This window comes from Lagenorhynchus albirostris, chromosome 13 (genome assembly GCF_949774975.1).
Source record: "Lagenorhynchus albirostris chromosome 13, mLagAlb1.1, whole genome shotgun sequence".
Classification (NCBI taxonomy): Eukaryota; Metazoa; Chordata; class Mammalia; order Artiodactyla; family Delphinidae; genus Lagenorhynchus; species Lagenorhynchus albirostris.
The window spans coordinates 74020896-74041945 of NC_083107.1; the positions used below are offsets into that span (position 1 = coordinate 74020896).

The following is a 21050-nucleotide window of genomic DNA, read 5'->3' on the forward strand; positions in this document are numbered from 1 at the left end:
CCAGCACATCTGGTGCTGTTGTTCTCCATTCAGCCAGACGTGGGCTGCAGCCATCTCCCGCAGAAAGACCAGGGATGCGGCTGTGGGTATGGGGAGCTCCCATCAGGGCTCTGGCTCAGTCCCATCTGATGTCCGGGTCTGGGCTTCCTCAGGCTCAGAAGCATTTCCCATGCTCAGTGGAGGGCTGCCTCCCCCCAGGTTACCCAGGGCAACAGCTCTGGCATCCACACCAGGGTTGGCTGCAGCCTGGCCCCCGGCCACTGGCTTGGCCTATCTTTGAGTGGGGAGGGGAAGGGACCGAGAAGAAGGGAGTGAGATAGCTTCTTTTCCAGAAGTTTCACGGGGGACCTCTCAGAGCCCTTCCTTGGGTATGGGACAAATGGCAGCAGGCTGGCGGATACTGCCATCTGCTGGTCACTCGGTATAACAGCATCACAGTGTGGCTGAACTCCCTCCTGCTCGGATTTACAGACCAGGCCAGTCTGGGAGAAGACTCAGGAACCCCTGCACCCGCACCCTGCAGTTGAACCAGCTTACCTGGAGCTCTAAGGTATCCTGGGAGTTGAGGGGACAAGGATGACACACCTCCGCTGAGGTCAGGAAAGAAACTAGAATATGGGGTCATGATAAAGACCTGGCTTCCAATCTACCTTTGCAGTGCACCAGGTTTGTGACCTTGATTAAGTTAATTAACCAGTCAACCTCCATCTTTAAATGGAGACAGGGATTCCTGCCTGTCAGGTGTGCCTAAGAATAAAGGAAACAAAGTAGGTAAAGTCCTTACCATAGTGCCTGGCTCAATAAATGGTGGCTTTTACAGTTTTCTAATTAAGTAAGCCCTGGTTTAACCAGTTGGAAGGCTAATTTAACTTGTCCATCCAGTCTCCTCTGTACGGCCACTGTCTTTGAGGCATTTCCCCTCTATGAGTATCACTAGTCTGAAGTTGTGTCTCCATTAGATTTTTCTTGGAGACCTTTGTGGACACATAAGATTAAAACAAAACAAACTACTTTTGGCATAAAAACTGGCAATTCTTAGAATGTGCAGTGATTCGGAATGCCCAGTCCTCCAATCTTGGTCAGATAGGAGCCCAGGGTTTCTGTTCTAGACACACAATGAGTAGGGAACTAAACTGTCCTCTTTGCCTGGGAAGATAGGTGCTAACAGATGTCAGGAGCAGAGTTGGAGGACCCAGAAGTTGTGTCCCCCAGTCCAGGATGTGAGACTTTGCAGACGCCCCAGAGGATGAGGACATTGGGACCAAAATGTCTCATGGTTCCCACAGCAGAGTGTCGGGCAGGAGCATGACGGGGCTGAGCCAGGGACCTGGTGTCACCAAGCTGGGTGGCCTGTCTCAGGTCTTCTGGCCCACATGGCAAAGGCATCTGTGAGCTCTTCCGGGGGCTAGTCTCTGAGGCTGCCCTGCAAAGGGTGAGGCTACCTACAAAACTGGGGACTTGGCCTTAAGCCACAGCAACCCCCGTGTGCTTCCCTCATGCCTAGGTAGCTGGTCCACCTCTAAGTAATACCTTAATTTAGGGCAGAGCCCCAGCTGGGTTCTGTCCTCCCAGACATTTTTTCCTGGCTTGGATAAAGAGTTGGAGAACTCTGATCAAAGTGCTTATCCTGACTGCTGGGGGCACAAATCTGAAAGAGTTAGAAAAACATAGGGTGACAAAATCAAAATCCCAAAAGTCGCCAGCAAATCATTGCAAATTAAAAGAATAGTGAGTGGGGATGCCATTTTCCTTTACTTCTCGGGTCAGTAAAACTGAAGGATGTAAAATCCATTATCGGTGAGAGGAGAAACAAGTGGGCATTCTACGTACCCTTGGTGGGAATATAAGTCCAGAGAGATTTTTCCAAGAGTGCTGTGACAGCAGCAATATTTTAAAGAAGGAAATCCTTTGATTCAGCACTTTCAGTTGTAGAAATTTAATTTGTTACAGGTATACTCACACAAGTGAAGATAAACATACGAGGATTTTTAAAATTGAGGTAATAGTGAAAACTGGAAATGACCAAAATGGCATTGAATAGGGTAATGACAACATAAAGTACGATACACCCTCACGTGGATCGGTTTTCCCCTATTACAAGAATGAGCTAGATTGCAGGCATCTTTCTGTGCAACAGAAAGATGCCCGCAATATTGAATGCTGTAATACAAGGAGGGCAGAGTAGAGAGAGCAAGGAGCAGACTCTCAGCTACCCACGCAAATGGTCCAGCCACCCTGGTGGACGTGTGTCTGTCCAGGTGTCACTGTGTCTGTCACTGTCCTTCCACCCACGCTCTGTATCCCAGCCCTCTTACCTCCTCAGGGATCTCTCTCACTTCTTTCTGCTCTAAAAATAGATTCACATTTTTACATCATGAAACAATTAATCCTCCTTGGAGAGCTTCATCATCAGATTTCAATATAAACGAATTCCCATGTAGCGCTTGAAGTGGAACTGACAGATCAGGACAACAGGATAGGGAGTCCGGAAGCAAATCACGATGTTTGTAAATATTTATAATACAATAATGGTGACAATTCCAATGGAGGAAAGGATGATGCATTCAATAAAACTTACTAATGAATGATACTGGGTAATGATACTAAGTATTTTGAGAAAAAAGAAAATGACCCTTGTCTCTTGACATAAACCAAAATTAATTCCTAGTGAATCAAGGAATTGATTGGAGAAAACATATTTGGAGGAAATATGTGAATATTTATACAGCCTGGGGTAAGGAACACTTTTCTAAGTATAATTTCATGGTAAAAACAACCACCAAGAGAAATGTCCACGGTTGGAACTACATAAAAATCTTAAAACCTGCATGTAAAAAAACTCTAAAAACAGAATGGACCTTGACCAACTGACCCAACTCAACATCACCAATCATGGGGACGTTGACATCACGTGTCACCTGATGGGGTCACCAGCATAGTGCTCCTGCCAGATGGTAACCTGCATCGAACCATGAAATTAGTTAGACACATCCCAACCCAGGAGCATCCTAACCATTGGTGTGGGCCCCTCAAAGATGGCAGTGTCATGGATGACGGAAAAGCCCAGGAACTGTTAGAATCAAAGAGACTAAAGGAACATGACAATTAAATACAATGCACAGCCCTCCATCCAATTCTTGATGGGCAGCGGAGGGAGGGGAAAGCGGTTGTGAATAAAAGACACTATTGGGACAACTGAGCAAATTGGAATATGATTGTATGATAGGTAATAGTATAGTGTCAATGTCAAATTTCCTGCCTACGGCATTGTGGTTATGAAGGAGAATGTTCAGGTTCTAAGAAATTACATGCTGAAGTATTTACCAATAGAATGAGGCGTCATGATGTCTACAGCCAACTCCTAAATGTTTCAGGAAAAACACAGAGACAGAGAGAGAGAGAAAGGATGAAGCAAACATGGCAATGTTAACAATTCTGCAGTGCATCTGAGACATGCAGCCCACTCCCCTCTCCACGACTGAAGCGCTCATCCCACTCTCCCTGCTGCTGAGAGTACTGGCAGGTCTCTGCTCAGTCCTTCCTGGGGCTCATCTTGGCTGAAGAGAGCTGCCTTATCCAAGGTCGGGCCCCTCCTGGGACGGCCCACATCCGAGACTTGTCGATGTCCGATGTCCGGAGTATAAAGGTCCGTCCCCTCGTCTCAGCCCAGCTCCCCCTGCAATAGGCTGGGGTCTCTGCTGTGTTTGCATCACACTCAGCTCCCTCCACCCAGCCCCCTACCTCCACTACGTCCAGGTGACCTTCCTGCTGGTTCCATTTCAGATAGAACCCAAGTTAGGTGAAGGGTGTACGGATGTAGTATGAACCCTTCCACTTTGCTGTGAATCTGAAACTTTTTCAAAATAAACACTTGGGGGGAAATATTAAAAAATAAATAAGGGATAATATCACAAAGTGTTAGTACCTTTAATATATAAAGCATCCTTACAAATCAACAAGAATAAGAGCTTTTTTAAATGTGCAAAGGAAATAAACAGGAGAGTTAGAAACATTCTAAGACCAATCAACTGGTGAAAACGTATTTAACCTCACTAGTAATCAAATAAATGTACTTCTAAAACAAGAGCTATCATTTTTCACTTAACAAAGTCGAGAGGATTTAAGAAAATGAATCCAGGGCTGCAAAGGGTTTGGGAGGCACACTTCATCCAGCCTTTCTGGGACAGTTTGGTGGTAGATGTCAAAGCCATGGAATAAATTTTGCGACCCTGTGTGCCCAAGTCCTCAGCCTTCTGTGGTCCTCTTTCCCATAATATCCAAACAAAAAGGCTGGACTTGCTGTGACCAGGCAGTGGGAATTCCTGAGGATTCCCTGGAGTCTGTGCTTCCACAGTCACCTTTCAATCCATGCTCCTTCCTAACTGCTGCTGACTTGTCACTTTTTGGAACTGTGGTGCTGTGAACTCTGCATCCCACGCCTGGTGCCATTTCCTTCCCTTATTACAAAGATCATTTCCTCAAGACTGGTGTGCATGGTGGCTGGTGAGGGTTTGGGTTACAGAGCAGAACGTGCCTTCTCCACGTGGCTGGGGGCCCCCCATTCATCTCTCCCAGAGCTCAGGTAGATAACTCCCCCAAAATTTCGTTTATTTCATAACACAAAGATATTAAACTCTGGGTCTCATTTCTCTTCTTCCAATCTCCCGAGACCCTCCCTCCCTCAACAAAGTACACAGAGACTCACCAAAGTGTTTTCTGACACTCTAGCACTTTCCTTCCAAACTTCCCCCTCATGTATTTGGCTCAAACATCAGCCAGCATTTCAAAGCTCACCCAGCCATCTCCCACCACCCACGCATCACCTTTCCATCGTAGCTTAAGGACTGGCCAAGTAAGTTATGGTACATTTGCACACAATATTCTAAGCAATCATTTAAAATGATGGTTTGGGAGGAAATTTAACATGGAAAGATGTTTACAGGGTAGTAAATGAAAAAGCAATTTACAAAACAGTATAGCCAGTAAGATTATGTATCATTTAAAAGAAAAGCTAGGGACTTCCCTGGTGGTGCAGTGGTTACGAATCCGCCTGCCAATGCAGGGGACATGGGTTCGATCCCTGGTCTGGGAAGATCCCACATGCCGCGAAGCAACAAAGCCCATGCACCACAACTACTGAGCCTACGCGCTAGAGGCCGTGAGCCACAACTGCGGAGCCCTCACACCACAACTACTGAAGCCCATGCGCCTAGAGCCTGTGCTCTGCAACAAGAGAAGCCACCACAATGAGAAGCCTGCACACCGCAATGAAGACCCAATGTAGCCAAAAAAAAAGCTAATTTCTTATACATAGGAATAGAAAAAATGTCAGGAAGGCAAGAACAACAAAAACATTAATAATTGTTACGTCTGGTATCAAATGAGAGGTGCTTTTTATTTTATTTTATGTTTTACTATCCATATTTTCTAGTTTTTCAGCAACAAGCATGCATTATCTCTGTATAATAGTTCTAGAAAATTCTAGGCTTGCCTCCTTTGCTTCAGAATTGAGCTTCTGAATGGTGAAGATTGTGCCTTATCTGAGATGCGTTATCCGGTGCTATTGAAACATTGTATTAAAACTATCTGGAGGGACTTCCCTGGTGGTCCAGTGGTTAAGACTCTGCACTCAATGCAGGTGGGCCCCGGTTCCATCCCTAGTCAGGGAACTAGATCACACATACATGCCGCATCTGAACATCCTGCATGCCACAGCTAAAGACGTGGCGCAGCCACTAAATAAAGAAAGATTTAAAAAAAAAAAACAAAAACGAGTTGGACTAATGAAATAGATTCCGAAGTCAACTGGGATAATTTGTATTTCTTTTCTCGAGATTTAATGCCAAAACTTTGTCAATTGCCTTAACTATATTGCTATATGTTGTCCAATTTAATAAACATTTTTGACTCAGTTGCTTTGTTACTTTAATAAAATATTTTAAGTGATTGTGAAAATAAAACAATATATTAAAAAAAAAAAGCTTCTGGAAGAGGGTGCCACATTCACTGTCCTCACCTACTCACCTCCAGTCCCCTCCTGGGCCCTCCCTGACTCTGCTGTCATCTTCCTAGGCAGACATGGCTCATCACACCCCAGTCCCTCTGAAATACTCTTGCCCTTTTGTTTATTCTGTGAGTCCACCCTCTGCTTCAGGATAAATGTAAACTCTTTTGAGCGGTACACAAAAGAGTTTTGTGTGGGCTCGTCTCCCACACACTTTCCTCCCCACACGGGAGGGAACCCCTCCCCACTCGCTTCTCCCCAGCTCCCCAGCCACACGGTGGTTCTCTGAAGACACCCTGGCTTTGCACCGCCACCTAGAACGTACTTTACTTCTTCTTTTCCTCCTTCTCAATCATCCCTACCCCATACTGAACAGTTTTTAGGTCAGGCCTCATGTAAGTACTTCACGACTGTACCAATAAGGGATCCATTGCAGAAAACCCCACTTAGAGTGGTTTAAGCACTCACACAAGAAGTCCCAAGAAAGTCTAGGGCTGGTATGGTAGTTCGTGTGCCATCAGGTCCTCAGCCTTCTCCATCCTCCACGTGTAGGCCCCAGTTTCACGTTTGTGTCTCATTGTCACAAGATGGCTGCTATCTCTCCAGCATTGTATCTCCTTTCTAGGCAGAAGATAGGAAAGGTACAAAGAGCTTTCCCCTAGCAAGGTAAAACCTCTGCAGGAACTTTTGTGTGTATGGCCAGAATTATGTCACATGGCACCTTCTAACCGCAAGGGAGGCTGGGAGCATGAGTGCTTCAACTGTCGCGCCTCTATGGTAGTAAGGCAAAGAGGAAGGGGCTGTGAATGGCTTTGGGGTAGCTCATCTACAGTGTCTGAATTTCCTCTCATTTCAGTCACATGTTATCTCATTTAACTCACAGCAGGGCTGTGAATTAAAGATTTCCATCATGCCCATTTCACCAATGAGGAAACCAAGGCTCAAAGAGACACCACCCACTTTTTCATGCCCTGAGTCCGGCACCACCTCCTCCTGGAAGAACCCCTGTATGCCTCAACCCCTGGCTGAGTTGGTTATATTATGCCCTTCTCCATGCACCCTGGACCTGTACTCGTTTGGACATCTCCAACTGTCCTGAGTGGTATGTGAGCCCCGCCAGGGAGGCCTTCTGCATCCCCAGGGCCTGGAGAGGTCACAGGCCCAGAGCTGTGCCCAGGAGCATTTGTTGAGTGACAAATGAGGTGGTGGTCTTGCTAGATTTGGGGTGCTCAGCCCCCTGGAGCACTAGAGCATCACTACAGAGGACAGAGACGCATCAGCAGGTCCCCAGAAGACCCACCCCACCAGAAACCAGGACAACATTGGTGTGTGGCAGGACCAGGGCTCAGATCAGTCTCCCTGTGGGCTGTGGTGTCTCTAACTGACCACACTGCCCTGAGGTCCAGCGACTTCCCTGGGGGACGACTGAGGCCCGGAGCGTTCCTCCCAGGGCAGCGGGGAATGTGGTTTGCGTTACTGTGGCTTCAGCCATGGAAGGGGCTCCTTGAGTCAGGCAGGAAGCGGAACGTATCAGGTTTAGATTCCACATTCCACGCATTGTATACCATTACCCGCCAGAGCCACACGGGCACGTGGGACGGAAGATGGGGTTGCCTCGGTAGAGGAACGTGTGATGCTGGAGGTGGGAAGGTGAGCAGAACTGCAGGACCGTCCAGACTGGGGACAGTGGTGGCACGAATCAGGGCGGGGGCCCCCAGCTGGAGAAGAGGGCACAGGTGAGGGAGAGACTAAGGAGCTTGAACTGGATGAGACGGAATCGAGTGCGTATGGGCGGAAGGAATGAGGCAGAAAATGGGATTGCTCTAGGGGACGGGGTCACTCTTTCAAGGGGAACCAGTGGGATTCTCGGCGGGCACCAGGTGTGCCAAGTCCCCCTGTGGCATGCACTCGGGAACCCTGGTGCCAGGGGTGAGCCTCGTTTGTCTGCAAGTCACGGGTGAGCAGCGTGCCACCAGCCCCAGCGGTGACACAGAGTCCCCTTCTTCGCAGCCCCGGCCTGTGCTTGCCCTGGAACACGCGTGCTTCTCTGCACCTTCCTGGGCTGTCTTCTCCTCAGGCTCAGCCTTACTCTCAGCTCCAATAGCTTTGTGACCCCCGCATCAGGGTCTCCAGCCAGGCCTGCCTCCCGGGGGCCAGAGCCACAGTCACCTCAATGTCCCCACACCCTCAAACACCAGCTGTCCAACACAGAACTCATCATCCCACCCAGAATGTGTCTCTCCTCCAGGTGCCGTGCCCCAGAGGATGGACCACCGTCCGGCTACACCCAGGAGCCGAACTGAAGCAGCGTCTCGACTCCTCCCGCGCATGTGCACTCGATTCTGTCTTGTCCAGTTCCACTTCCTAAGTCTCTGTGTCACCTGTGTCCTGTTCTCCACCTGGGGGGCCCTCATCCCAATTCATGCCACCACTGTCCCCAGTCTGGATTGCTCTGCAGTTCTGCTCACCTTCCCACCTCCAGCATCACGTGTTCCAAACCGATGTCGGCAGCAGAGCTGGTCAGGCCGCTCCGATGTTCACAGTCCGGCGGTGGCCTCGAGTTGGCCTCAGGGTCAGCATGAACCCCTCAGACTGGCGCACATGAGTCTCTACGCCTGTCCTCCCTCTTGAGCTCCCTCCCCAACTTGTTCCCTGAATTCCGTTTCTTCTTGTCTCCAGGACTTCATAGATGATGTTCCTTCTACCCCATCCTATTCGTTCTCATCTCTTCAGGTTAATCTTGAACCCTGGCTCCTTTCGAGTGTCCTCTCTGACCCCTATCCCACCCCAAGTCTAAGGGCAAAGAAGCTCGCTGAGGGCAGCGACCGCGCCTCGTTCACCGTACTCTCAGCGCCCAGCACATGGTGTATGGTCCACAAGTGTCTGTGCGGTGGTGACCGCTTGACCGGCTGGCCCTTCCCAAGGGCTGAGCTGCACCAGACTCCTGGGGTGCCGAGGCTCACACCCTTTCTGCCTGCTTTGAAGTGGGGCATGTCAATTTAAACTAGACACGGGGGCCGTCTGCTACCTCCAACTCTGCCCTGCAGACAGACAGACGGGCAGGTGGGCAGGCAGAGCAGACAGCAGACTGGGTGCTCCCGCAGCCCTTTCACTCACTCATCCTTCTGTTCATTATTGCTCATCTTGTCTACAAACAAATTGGAAACAAGCTATTCAAGCATATGAACATATATATCTATTCAAGAGATAAAGTAGAGGGCTTGCCTGGTGGCACAGTGGTTGAGAGTCCGCCTGCCGATGCAGGGGACACGGGTTCGTGCCCCGGTCCGGGAGGATCCCACATGCCACGGAGCGGCTGGGCCCGTGAGCCATGGCCGCTGAGCCTGGGTGTCCGGAGCCTGTGCTCCGCAACGGGAGAGGCCACAGCAATGAGAGGCCTGCATACCGCAAAAAAAAAAAAAAAAAAAGAGAGAGATAAAGTGGGGAAAGTGATTCATTTTTCAAAACTTTTCACTGTAGGATTTCTTCATGAAAATGAGTCAAATACAGATAATAACGATGCTGGTGGGGCGGTGGGTGGGAAGCCGAGGCCCACAGGGACACCGTGCTGCCCCTCCTGTAGGAAACACGGTGCACATTACCCCATCGCGCATCTGATGCCGCTAAGCCCAGCTTCTGCTGTTCTCTGTCAGTGGGGCTCTCATGGACAGAGCACAGAATACCTGTGGCGATTTGCACTTTTCTCCTGGCCCTGTTTCCAGACTGAGCTTTTCTCTTTCTGGGCCACTGTGGCAAGGTGATACAACCTCCATTTCTCACCCCATGGACAGTTGAATCTCTGATGAGAGGGTCTATTATGTCCGGTGCACCTCTACCCCAAGGCTTCTCTGAGGGAAACTGGCCCCTTGACCTCACTGCTCTGGCCCCAGCTGTGGACCCAAAGGCAGCCATCAGAGGCAGGCCAGGGGCCCCGTCACCTACCAGGCAGTGGCTCCCCGAAGACCCTGAAGAGAGGCTCGGAAAGGGGAAGCTGAGGGAGCAGGTCCGTGGGCGCACCATGGGAGCACAGGGCTGCAGCGTCCTAGTCACTAAGCGGCTCCACAGCCTCCACAGGGCCCAGAACACAGGCCCAGCCCAGTAGATAATGTTGAATGAATGAACGAACAATTGAATGAATGAATGAATGGAAAGTCCACGAGGGAGCCAGGAGAGTAGTTTTGTGATGGAGTCTGACTAGTAGCAGAAGCAGAGCAGACAGACCTGTCTTTTTAGTTGCTAAACATTAGAGCAACACAAACATTCACACTGATTAAATGTCACTATGGGCCAGGCGGAGCTAAGTGGGGTTTTTTTGCGGTACGCAGGCCTCTCACTGTTGTGGCCTCTCCCGTTGAGGAGCACAGGCTCCGGACACGCAGGCTCAGCGGCCATGGCTCATGGGCCCAGCCGCTCCGCGGTATGTGGCATCCTCCCGGACTGGGGCACGAACCTGTGTCCCCTGCATCGGCAGGCGGACTCTCAACCACTGCGCCACCAGGGAAGCCCGGAGCTAAGTGTTTTACAGGTAGTTGCAAAGAGCTGGGACATTGGTTGATCAGAGTTCCAGGGCAGTGCAGGTGGGGCAAGGGGCTGGATTTTTGGGAAAATTCAGTCAAGCAGAAGCCCCACCTCCTCTTGCCAGAGGGCCGGAAGCAGCATGGGCAGCGGGTGTCATTAGCGGCAGAGGAAAGGAGGAGTGGGTACCTGGAGATTCGGGTCTGCACGCACAGCGGGGGAGAGGGTTTCTGTAGCTCTCTGAGACGGAAACTTTGGGCAACAAAGACCTTCTCCTTGACCAAACTTCAGGCTCCTCTGAGCCCTCTTCTCAGCTAGGCCTTTGACCTTGGTCCCTGCCCAGTCTTTGGCCTGCCCAGCCCAGTCTTAGCAAGAATCCTGCTAAGTCAGTTTAGAGAGGATTCCCACCCTTGATATCTGATCACCCTTGGTCTCTGATCAAGTTCCTCATCCCCGCCCTTTGATGTCTAAGCCCTTGGCCTGCTTTCAGCAAGAATCCCCCTACCCTTGTCGGCCCCTCCCTACTCCGTGGCTATCGACCCTGGTGTCTGCTGTATTCAGGGTTGAGCCTGAACTCTCTCCCCGTTGCGTCAGTCTTGAGCCCTGTTGCCACAGTCTTGAATAAAGTCCTCCTTACTGTTTTAACAAGTGTCAGAACAACATTTCCTTAGTGAGCGAGAAGAAAGACACAGAGTTCTCAGAAGCTTTTGTTGGGAGGGCCCTGTAGGCCGTTTTACAGAAAAGCTACTGGAAGGCCTCAGGGGTCAGGCTGATGCTTCTTTGGATCACCGCCCCTCGTTCCACAGAGGGGTCTGATTTACCTTGTTTTCTGGACTCTCCTAACCTCTCTCCGAGCATCCCTGGGGCCGTGAGCACCGCTGAGTTGTTTCCCCGTCATTCTCCCCAAGGAAGGAGAACCAAATAATTTCAGGAGTGTCTGAACCGGGACACTCTGGGCACTCCTAAGAGTGAAACGGGCGCTGTCACTGATAACGCTGGGACATCAGACCCAAACCTCTGGATGGCCCAGGACACTCGGGCGCGGGGGACGCGCTCAGCTCCGACGGGGCCTCCAGCAGCGACGAGCCCGCGCAGGACTCTCAGCCCCGAGTCTCCGCCCAGAGTTCCAGAAAGGCCTGGAAACGCGCGGCCGCTTGCGGCCGAGCGCGGTGGCCACTAGGCGGCGGGCCAGGGCCCGGAACGCGGCGACGCCGGCGCCCGCGGGTCTCGTGACCGCGCGCCCCGCCCGGAGCTTCGCCGTCATGCAGTCCCCGGCGGTGCTCGTCACCTCCAGGTGAGCCAGACCCCGCGCCCGGCGCTGCGTCTCGGGCAACGTGGAGTCGGGTGCCCGGGAGCCGCGGCCCGGTGCGCCCGGGGCGGAGGAGCCGGCGGAGGCGGCCGGTCCCGACGATCCCGCCCGCCCCGCGGCGTCCCCAGCGCGCCGGCCGTTGACCTGGGCTCGGCCCCTCCACCACCCAGCGGGAGAGGCGGGCGGCGGCGAGTCCCTCCCCCCGCTCCCCCCCCCCGGTTTTACAGATGGGGAAACTGAGGTCCCTAGAGGGTAACGAACTCACCCAAAACCCAGTGGAAGGCCTGGACTGGCTGGTCCCGGCCAGCAGGCAAAGGGAGGGCTCTCCTCCCCGCTTTCCTGTCCACCTGTCTTCCTTTCTCTTCGAAGATCTAGTTATGCATCCTGTCCGCGCTCACCGTGCGCCAGGCCCCGGGCACGGCACTGGGGACGGGGTGAATCCGGCAAGGCTCGGCCCTGCAGGGGAAACGGGGATGAACGCAGACCCTCGGGAGACAGATGCTGAATGGGGGGTAGTGGGTTCAGGTTGCCATGGGAACACAGGGCAGGAGGTAACCCCGGCTTCTGAGGGGGTGCATGAGGCCCCCCTCCTGCAGGAGGAGTGGAGGTTAATGAGGTGAAGGGAGAGAAGAGGGGGCAGCTGCTCAAACAGGTAGCTCAGGAAAAGTGCAGTTACCGCCAAGGCCTGCGGAGGGTCCCTGGAGGCAGAGGATGCAGGGTGACCCACCCCACCCTGACCCAGGCCTGGGGGACCCAGTGCAAGACGGATCCTGGAAAGGCTGGGATGGTCATGGTTTTATTCTTTCCCCCTTTCTAACATCTGGCAAGTGACTCACTTCAAGTATTTTCATACACTCCGCCCTTGTTCCCCCTACCCAGAATCTTGGGCTAAGACATCAATCTCTTACATAAATGAATGTTATTTTTCCAGCAGTAATCTGAACATCCCTGTGGCTTCAGGTCTAGAAAAGTATGTGTGATTCTTTAAGTGAACCCTGATATCAGAACCTGCTCGGCCTCTGCATGGTTGCTGGTCGTGTCCTCGCTGGCAGAAGAGGTTTCCCCAGGGCCGCATGAATCACCTCCTCTCCTTGAGCCTCAGTGTCATTTCCTGCAAAAAGGAGCTTTGAGGTTGGCAGGTGTGAGCAGGGCCGCCAGCAGCAGACCAGTGGGGGTGTGACCTTGGTGCTGGGAGCCTGGGAAGGGCGTGGGTGGCTTCCCTCACTGCCACACCTGGGCAGGGCTCCTTAACAGATGCAGGTGCTGGTGATGAAGGCCAGGAGAGTGGTTCTAGGATACAGTAGCGAACAACACAAAGTCCCTCTCGTGAGCTTTGCTGGGGCCGACGGACAATAGGTAAATATATGGTGTGTCAGGGATGATAAATGGTATGAAGGAAAATAAAGTGGTAGGGAAATAGGGTGCTAGGAGGAGTGAATGCTGTTTTATATGGTGTGGCCCAGGAGTGTCTTTCTGACAGAGAGTGGCAGTTGGGCAGACTCCTGACAAACGCAAGAGAAATCTTGAGAAAGAGTGTACCAGGCAGAGGGGACAGCAGGAGCCAATGTCCTGGGGCAGAGAGGTGCTTGGGCACCAGCGAGGAGGCCAGGGTGGCTGGAGTGCCGTGAGCCGCAGAGAGCATTAGGTGATGTGGTGCGGAGCTGGGGGCTTGGAGGCAAGGGACAGTCAGGACAGGCCTCCCAGGCTGAGGTGAGGCTCTGGGCGAGGTGGGACCTGGCTTGGGTTTCACAAAGGTCATTTGGCCGCTGTGTTGAGCAGAAGGTAGGTGAGCAGGGTGCAGCAAGGGGACCATTCTGGCAGTGATCCACGTGAGAGCTGATGGTGGCAGAGGGGGTGCGAAATGTTTGGGCTCTGGCTGTATTTTGACGGTACAGCTTTCAGGGTTTGCTGATGATTAGATGTGGGTCGCGAGAACAGGAAAGAGGAGTCAAGATTGACTGCAAGACTTACCCTGAGTTCCTGAAAGAGGGAGGTTGCAATGGACCGAGTCGGGAGACTATGGATGGAGCAGGTTTAGGAAGGTGAGAATCACCATTTGTCTGGACACGTTCATGAAGAAGCTTGTTGACAGCCAAGCGGAGATGTCAGGCAGGCAGCTGGGAGAAGGAGTGTGGCCTTGAGGGGAGAGTCCGGAGCAGAAAGAGGAACGGAGGACCATCCAGGGAAGCGGAGCAGGAGTGGCCAGGGAGGGCGGAGAACGGAGAGAGGCTGGGGGTCCCGGGAGCAATGAAGACAGAGCTTCAAGGAGCAGAGAGGGACTGTCAGCTGCCACTGGAGTAAGAGGAGAGGGAGAATTAACCTTAGGGTTTAACCACGTAGACCAGTATCAGCATCACATGACAGCTGTTAGAAATGCATATTCCCAGGCCCTGCCCCCAACCTGCTGGATCAGAATGTGCACATTGACAAGATCTCCAGGCAGCTTGGATGCACTTTACAGTTTGAGAAGTTTGGTCTGGGGCATAGGTGGACAAGCTACACCCATGCGCCCACCACTTCACTTTCGTGATAAAGTTTATGTCTGTCTTCAGCTGCTTGCGCTCTACAGGGGCTGAGTTGAGTAGTTGTAATGGAGACCCTGTGGTCTGCAAAGCCTGAAGTATTTACTCTCTGGCCCTTTACAGGAAAAGCTTCCTTGGGGGCCTCGGGGAGTGGGAGCGAGCGTGGGTTAGGGTCAGGTGGCTGTTAACATGAAGTTGATTCAGCACCCTGGGTCTGCCACTCTCGCAAGCTCCCAGGTGATGCTGATGCTGCGGGGGCCACACCTGGAGAACCCCAGGTCGAGACCAAGGTGGGGCTGCCAGGCCCCACGCTGGAGCTTGCAGGTTGCGGCCGTGAATTTCAGGGGGGACCAGTCAGCACGTCTGTGCGTTTATCCCAGTGACGTGCAGCGGCCGGACACAGGTGCGAGGGACGCGCAGAACTGGAGGGTTGAGGGGCGAGGGCAGGGGAGCTGAGGCCAAGGATGTGATCCCAGCAGTGGGGCGGCGCGACAGGATGGTGGGGGAGGGGACAGTGGAAAGGGGGAGGGGTCACGGAGGCAGGTCCTGGAGGAGCAAGCTGGACTGATGGGAGGCGCCAGTCAGCGGGGACGGGGGCGGCAGCCTGGAGTGAACCCTGGCTCCACCTCTGACCCGCTGAGCCCAAGCACAGGTGACTCCCCTTTTGTGTCTGTTTCTCTGACTTTAAGTGGGTCTGAGCGGTAGTGACCCTCGGTAGGGCTGAGGGAGGCAGGAGTGTCTCAGGCAGGCAGGTGCTTAGAACAGAGCCTGCGGTAGCGCGGCCGCTTCAACTTCAGTCCCCTCCACTCTCCTGCGCTCCTAACAGTAACACGGCGTGCAGCGCCAGCGGGTCTGTACCTGGTGCAGGGCCAGGGACGCTCATTTGGTTACTGGCAAGAGGAATAGAGGGCTGATTGGTGTTTTTCCGTCTCGCCCATATGTTGGGTTCATTCAACACCTGCCTGAAGGCAGGTTCGCCCGGGCCTTTCTAAGTGATTCGTGCTCATTTTCGCATACCTTACACCCTGTGGATATGTTTGTGTGTGTAAGGGTTTGAATGCTTAGTAGTATGTGGCTACGTGGTGGGCTGTCCTCCCAGTTGGTGACAAATGGCATCATGGTGACAGTGCACATGCTTGGTGTGGAAAGGGGAGGAGTCTGTGTGGAAGGAGTGCTGGGGGCAGGGTGTCATCTGATGGATTGGGATGGAGTTGCAGAGAGGGAAAGGGCCTTGCCCCAGACACAGTCTTAGCGCCAGTAGCCCCACCCCTCGGGCCCTCCCCTTTCCTATCTTCTGAAAGTCCCGCCTGGCACATAGTAGGTCTCGACCCTGCTAACTGTATGCTGGGCATATCCTGTCATAGGTGCTTGTGCGATGTATGTTTGTGTGCGTGGGTCTCCATTATACCCTTACATAGAATGAGGAATACATTTAACCTTTTTTCTCACCTCGGAGGAAACATTTCATAACTTCTTTGCTCATCGTGTGATTCATTACATTTGTGTAGCATTTAAAAATCCTCCAAGACTGTAATGTTTTGCCGAGTATCCTCTCAAAGCCTCATAGAGCAGGCCTTATCAGTGCCTTGCAGAGGCCCCAGGGCAAATGATATGGCCTGGTATCCAGTGCCCTTTCCATCTTCCCCTAGCTGGGCAGGTTCTGTAGCGGCTCTGCTGCTCTCTGGTTAGCTGAAGAGATGCGTTTCTCTCTCCGGATTCCTGGTGGGGTTTCATTCCTGCACTGTGTGCCCAAAGCCAGGCACTTCCCTTGGTTTGAATAGAACCCCTGGAATGCCATCCCCACAAATCCCGCAGGAGCTCTTGTGCTGGGTTTGTGTCAGACACCTATAGCTGTTTGTGATTTTCCATGAGTCCCACCTTCTCTGCTGTCACCTGTTTTCCTGCTGGTGAGAGCCCATTGTTCCTGAGTGACCCAAAGGCAGGGCCCAGGCTTGGGGCCTGGGAAGCCAGGCTTTATGAGGGGCTGGGCTGTGGTGGGGTGGGTAGCCGGGACCACAGAGAATGGCCAGTGGAGCAGCCTTGCACCCGGGCCTGCTGGGCCACCTGAGGTCTGGCCTGCATTTCACTCAAGAAGCCTGCTGACTTGAACCTGAGCTTCTTTTGCCTTCTTTCCCTTTGGCAGGCGAGTTCAGAATGTCCACACAGGCCTGGACCTGACCGTGCCCCAGCACCAGGAGGTACGGGGCAAGATGATGTCAGGGCACGTGGAGTACCAGATCCTGGTGGTAACCCGTCTGGCTGCATTCAAGTCGGCCAAGCACAGGCCTGAGGATGTCGTCCAGTTCTTGGTGAGCTGGGGGCTCCGCCAGGATGCTCCCGAGGGTGCCCAGGGTCCGGGGTTCCAGCTGGGCAGACACACCTGCCACCAGGGTGCGAGTAGCATCGGGGTGCGAGCAGTGCTCTGGCCAGCGCTCACTCGGCCTGACGGTGCCCGAGCGTTTCGGCGGTAAGGACACCGGTGAACCAGATGCTTACAGTCTGTGGGGAGACAGACCTGTAAAGAGACGGGAGTCCCAGGGGAGGGGAGGACTGTGGTAGTGTAGAGAAGGGGCACCTAACCCATCCTAGGGAAAGGGTTCTGGAAGAGGTCAGGGCTGAGCTGGGTTTTGAAGAGCAGGTGGAGACATCAGCATTACTGAGGATGAGACCCTCCCTTTCTCACTCCCCTTCAGTCTACAGCCAGTGAAACGTCCCAAACAGTCTCGCACATCTGTCCATCTAGAGGTGGGCGGACTGGAACATACAACGGAGGCGGAACTGAGGTGGTGTGTGCAGTCCCAGATCCCCAGCCCCGGAGACCGAGCCCGCGGCCCCAGAGAACCCAGCCGCATCAGGGAGGCGGCACGCACAACGCCAGCCTCCGGGCCTCAGCCGCGCCTGCAGCCACAGGGGACTGGGCAGCAGGGCCTGCAACACCGTCCCTCCAGTTGTAGAGCTGCCCACAAGTCTGGCCCTCTCTCCCCGGCCCACAGTGGCGGCATCCCTAAACCTGACAACCCCAGACACGGCAGAGGTGCCGAGACCCCAGCTCCACCCCGTGCAGTGGAAGCAGAGCCTGTGACTCAAGATTCTGGACACAGCAGAAGTGCCCACCACCCCGCTGACCCGGGCAGCAACAACAGTGACAGCAGCAACCATGGAGGCACAAGCGGTGACAATGCGGGCACCAGGCAACACCTCTGACAAGGGCAGTGGAGGCTGGAAAGTGCCAATCCTCTAATATAACCAGAGGCAGCTCAGGTAAGAGAAACCAAAAACTTGTGCTGTAGCGCCACCTAAGGGAAAAGAAAAGAAAACAAAAGCCTCTAACCTGTTGAATAGTTGGAATGAAGTTTAAAAAAAAAAAAAAAGCTTTACCTAAAGAAGAAAGGTGTTTGCTGCTTCATGTGTACCAGCAGAGGAACAACTCATCAGGCACCATAAAGAACCACAGTAACACTGTATCACAAAAATAAAATGGTGATTCTCCAGAAACCAGATTTAAAGTCACAGAACAGTGCAATCTGATAGAGAATTCGAAACAACTGTCAAGAGGAAGCTCAATGGGCTATAAGAAAACTCAGAAAGGCGGTTCAGTGAATGTCAGGGTTGAAATTAATGAACAGAAGAAATACTTTACCAAAGAGACTGGAACTCTGAAAAAGAACCAAACAGAAATTCTAGATCTGAAGAACCTAGTAAGCAAGATGAAGAGTGCATCAGAAAGGACTGGAAATAGAGCAGACCATATGGAAGAGAGGATTAGCCAGTTCAAAGATAGAAATCTAGAAATGATACAGTTAGAAGAGGAGAGAAAATTAAGATCCAAAAAAAAAAAGAGAGAGAAAATTCTACAAGAATTATCGAAGTCTTTTAGGAAGGGCAACATTAGGCTAATGGGTGTCCCAGAAGCAGGAGAGAGAGATAGAGATAGATTCAACACCCATTTATAAAACTTTCAGTAAAATGAGTATAGAAGGAATGTACCTCAGCATTAATAAAGGCCATACATGACAAACCTACAGCTATCCCTGTAGGGTCAAGAATAAGACAAGAATTCTCACTCTCACCACTCTTTTTTTTTTTTTTCCTGCCCCTTCTTTTCCCTTCCTCCCTCGAGCCCACCAGGCTCCACTCACTTTCCAGTCTTATTCAACATAGTATTGGAAGTCCTAGCCACAGCAGTTAGGGAAGAAAAAGAAATAAAAGGCATGCAAATTGGGAAAGAAAAAAGTAAAGCTTTCACTGTTTGTGAATGACATGATTTTATATATAGAAAACCCTAAAGATCCCACCAAAAACTATTAGAAATAATAAATGAATACAGTAAAGTTGCAGGGCACAAAATCAACACACAAAAATCTGTTGTGGACTTCCCTGGTGGCGCAGTGGTTAAGAATCTGCCTGCCAATGCAGGGGACACGGGTTCAAGCCCTGGTCTGGTAAGATCCCACATGCCGCAGAGCAACTAAGCCCGTGAGCCACAACTACTGAGCCTGTACTCTAGAGCCCACGAGCCACAACTACTGAGCCCATGAGCCACAACTACTGAGCCCGTGAGCCACAACTACTGAGCCCGTGTGCCACAACTACTGAAGCCCACGTGCCTAGAGCCCATGCCCTGCAACAAGAGAAGCCACCACAGTGAGAAGCCCATGCACTGCAACGAAGAGTAGCCCCCGCTCACCGCAACTAGAGAAAGCCCACATGCAGCAACGAAGACCCAACGCAGCCAAAAATAAATAGATAAATAAGTTTATTTTTTAAAAAAGTCAGTTGTGTTTCTGTGTGCTGACAATGAGTGAGCAGAAAGAGAGTTAAGAAAACAATCCCATTTACAGCCACCACAGCAACAACAAATGCCCAGGAATAAATTTAACCAAGTACACTGAAAACTGTAAGACATTGTTGAAAGAAATTGAAGAAGACACAAACAAATGGAAAGATATTCCATGCTCATGGATTGGGAAAATTAACATTGTTAAAATGTCCATATTACTTAAAGCAATCAACAGATTCAATGCAATCTCTACCAAAATCCGAAGGACATTTTTCACAGAAATAGAACCAAAAAATCTAAAATTTATATGGAACCACAAAAGACCCTGAATAGTCCAAGAAATCTTTTTCCTTGGGAAAAAAGAACAAAGCTGGAGGTATCACACTCCCTGATTTCAAACTGTATTACAAAGCTGTAGTAATCAAAACATCATGATGTTGACAGAAAAACAAATACATAGATCAATGGAACAGAATTGAGAGCCCAGAAATAAATCCATACAAATGGACAATTAATTTAAGACAAAAGGAGCAGAGAACATACAATGAAGAAAGGATAGTCTCTTCAATAGATGGTTTTGGGTAAACTGAACAGCCACATGCAGAAAATGAAAGTAGACCGCTATCTCACACCATACATAAAAATCAACTCAAAATGAATTAAAGACTTGAATGTAAGACCCAAGCCATAAACTCTCAGAAGAAAACGTAGGCAGGATTAGCTTTGACACCAGTCTTAGCAATATCTTTCTGTATATGTCTCCTCAGGCACGGAAAACAAAAAGCAAAACTAATCAAATGGGACTACAGCAAACTAAAAAGCTTCTTCACAGCAAAGAGAGCCATCAGCAAAGCAAAATAACAAGCTTCCGAATGGGAGAAGATAAAACTCATATATCCGATATTACGCATTTTAATAGTATCCAAAATATGTAAAGGACTCATAGAATTCAACAACAAAAACCCAAACAATCCAAGTTAAAAATGGGCAGAGGAGCTGAACAGACATTTTTACAAAGAAGACATACAGATGGCCAATAGGCACATGAAAAGATGCTCAACATCACTAATTATTAGGGAAATGCCAGAGTTAGCTATCGCTTCACTCCTGTTAGAATGGCAATTATCAAAAAGGTAAGAAATGACAAATGTTGATGAGGGTGTGGAGAAAAGGGAACCCCCTCCAACACTGTTAGTGGGAATGTAAATTGGTGCAGCCACTATGGAAAATAGTATGGAGAGTCCTTAAAAAATTAAAAATAGGGGAGTCCCTGGCGGCCCAGTGGTTAGGACTGCACGCTTTCACTGCCAAGGGCCCGGGTTCAATCCCTGGTTGGGGAACTAAGGTCCCACAAGCCGCATGGCGTGGCTAAAAAATAATAAATAAATAAAAATAGAGCCTCCAAATCATCCAGCAATTTCACTTCTGGGTATTTATCCAAAGATACAAAAACACTAATTTGAAAAGATACATGCACTCCTATGTTCACGGCAGCACTGTTTACAATAGCCAAGACATGGAAACAACCTAAGTGCCTATCAGTGGATGAACGGATAAAGAAGTTGTGGTCCTTCTATACAATGGAATACTACTCAGCCATAAAAAGATGAAATCTTGCCATTTGCAGCAACACAGATGGACCTTGAGGGTATCCTATCAAGTCAGACAGAGAAAGACAAATACCGTATGATTTCACTCATGTGTGGAATATAAAAAATAAAAAAACAGAACATGAACAAACCAAACAAGACCATGTAGATACAGAGAACAGAGTAGCGGTTGCCAGAGGGGAAGGGGCAGAGGGGAGGGTGAAATGGGTAGAGGGGATGAACTGTATGGTGATGGATAGAAACTAAACCTTTGGAGGTAAGCACACCATAGCATATACAGAAGTAGAAATGTAATGTACACACGCAACTT

The 21050-nt window shown here is 50.9% G+C and overlaps 1 protein-coding gene across 5 annotated transcripts in view; it reads left to right on the top strand.

Moving 5' to 3' along the window:
- The first annotated feature begins 11711 nt into the window (after positions 1–11711).
- The window catches only part of HS1BP3 (HCLS1 binding protein 3), a 36969-nt gene continuing 27630 nt past the window's right edge, over positions 11712–21050 (top strand). For 4 of the 5 annotated variants that reach the window (XR_009544014.1, XR_009544013.1, XM_060168667.1 and 1 more), the window contains exons 1-2: positions 11712–11813; positions 16494–16659. Coding sequence is in view for 3 of the 5 variants with exons in the window: in XM_060168667.1 (XP_060024650.1) it covers positions 11782–11813; positions 16494–16659 (198 nt within the window). In the remaining 2 variants the exon portion in view is untranslated. Of the gene's footprint in view, positions 11814–16493; positions 16660–19512; positions 20264–21050 lie in introns of those variants that run through there. The other variant, XM_060168670.1, reaches the window with a different exon arrangement.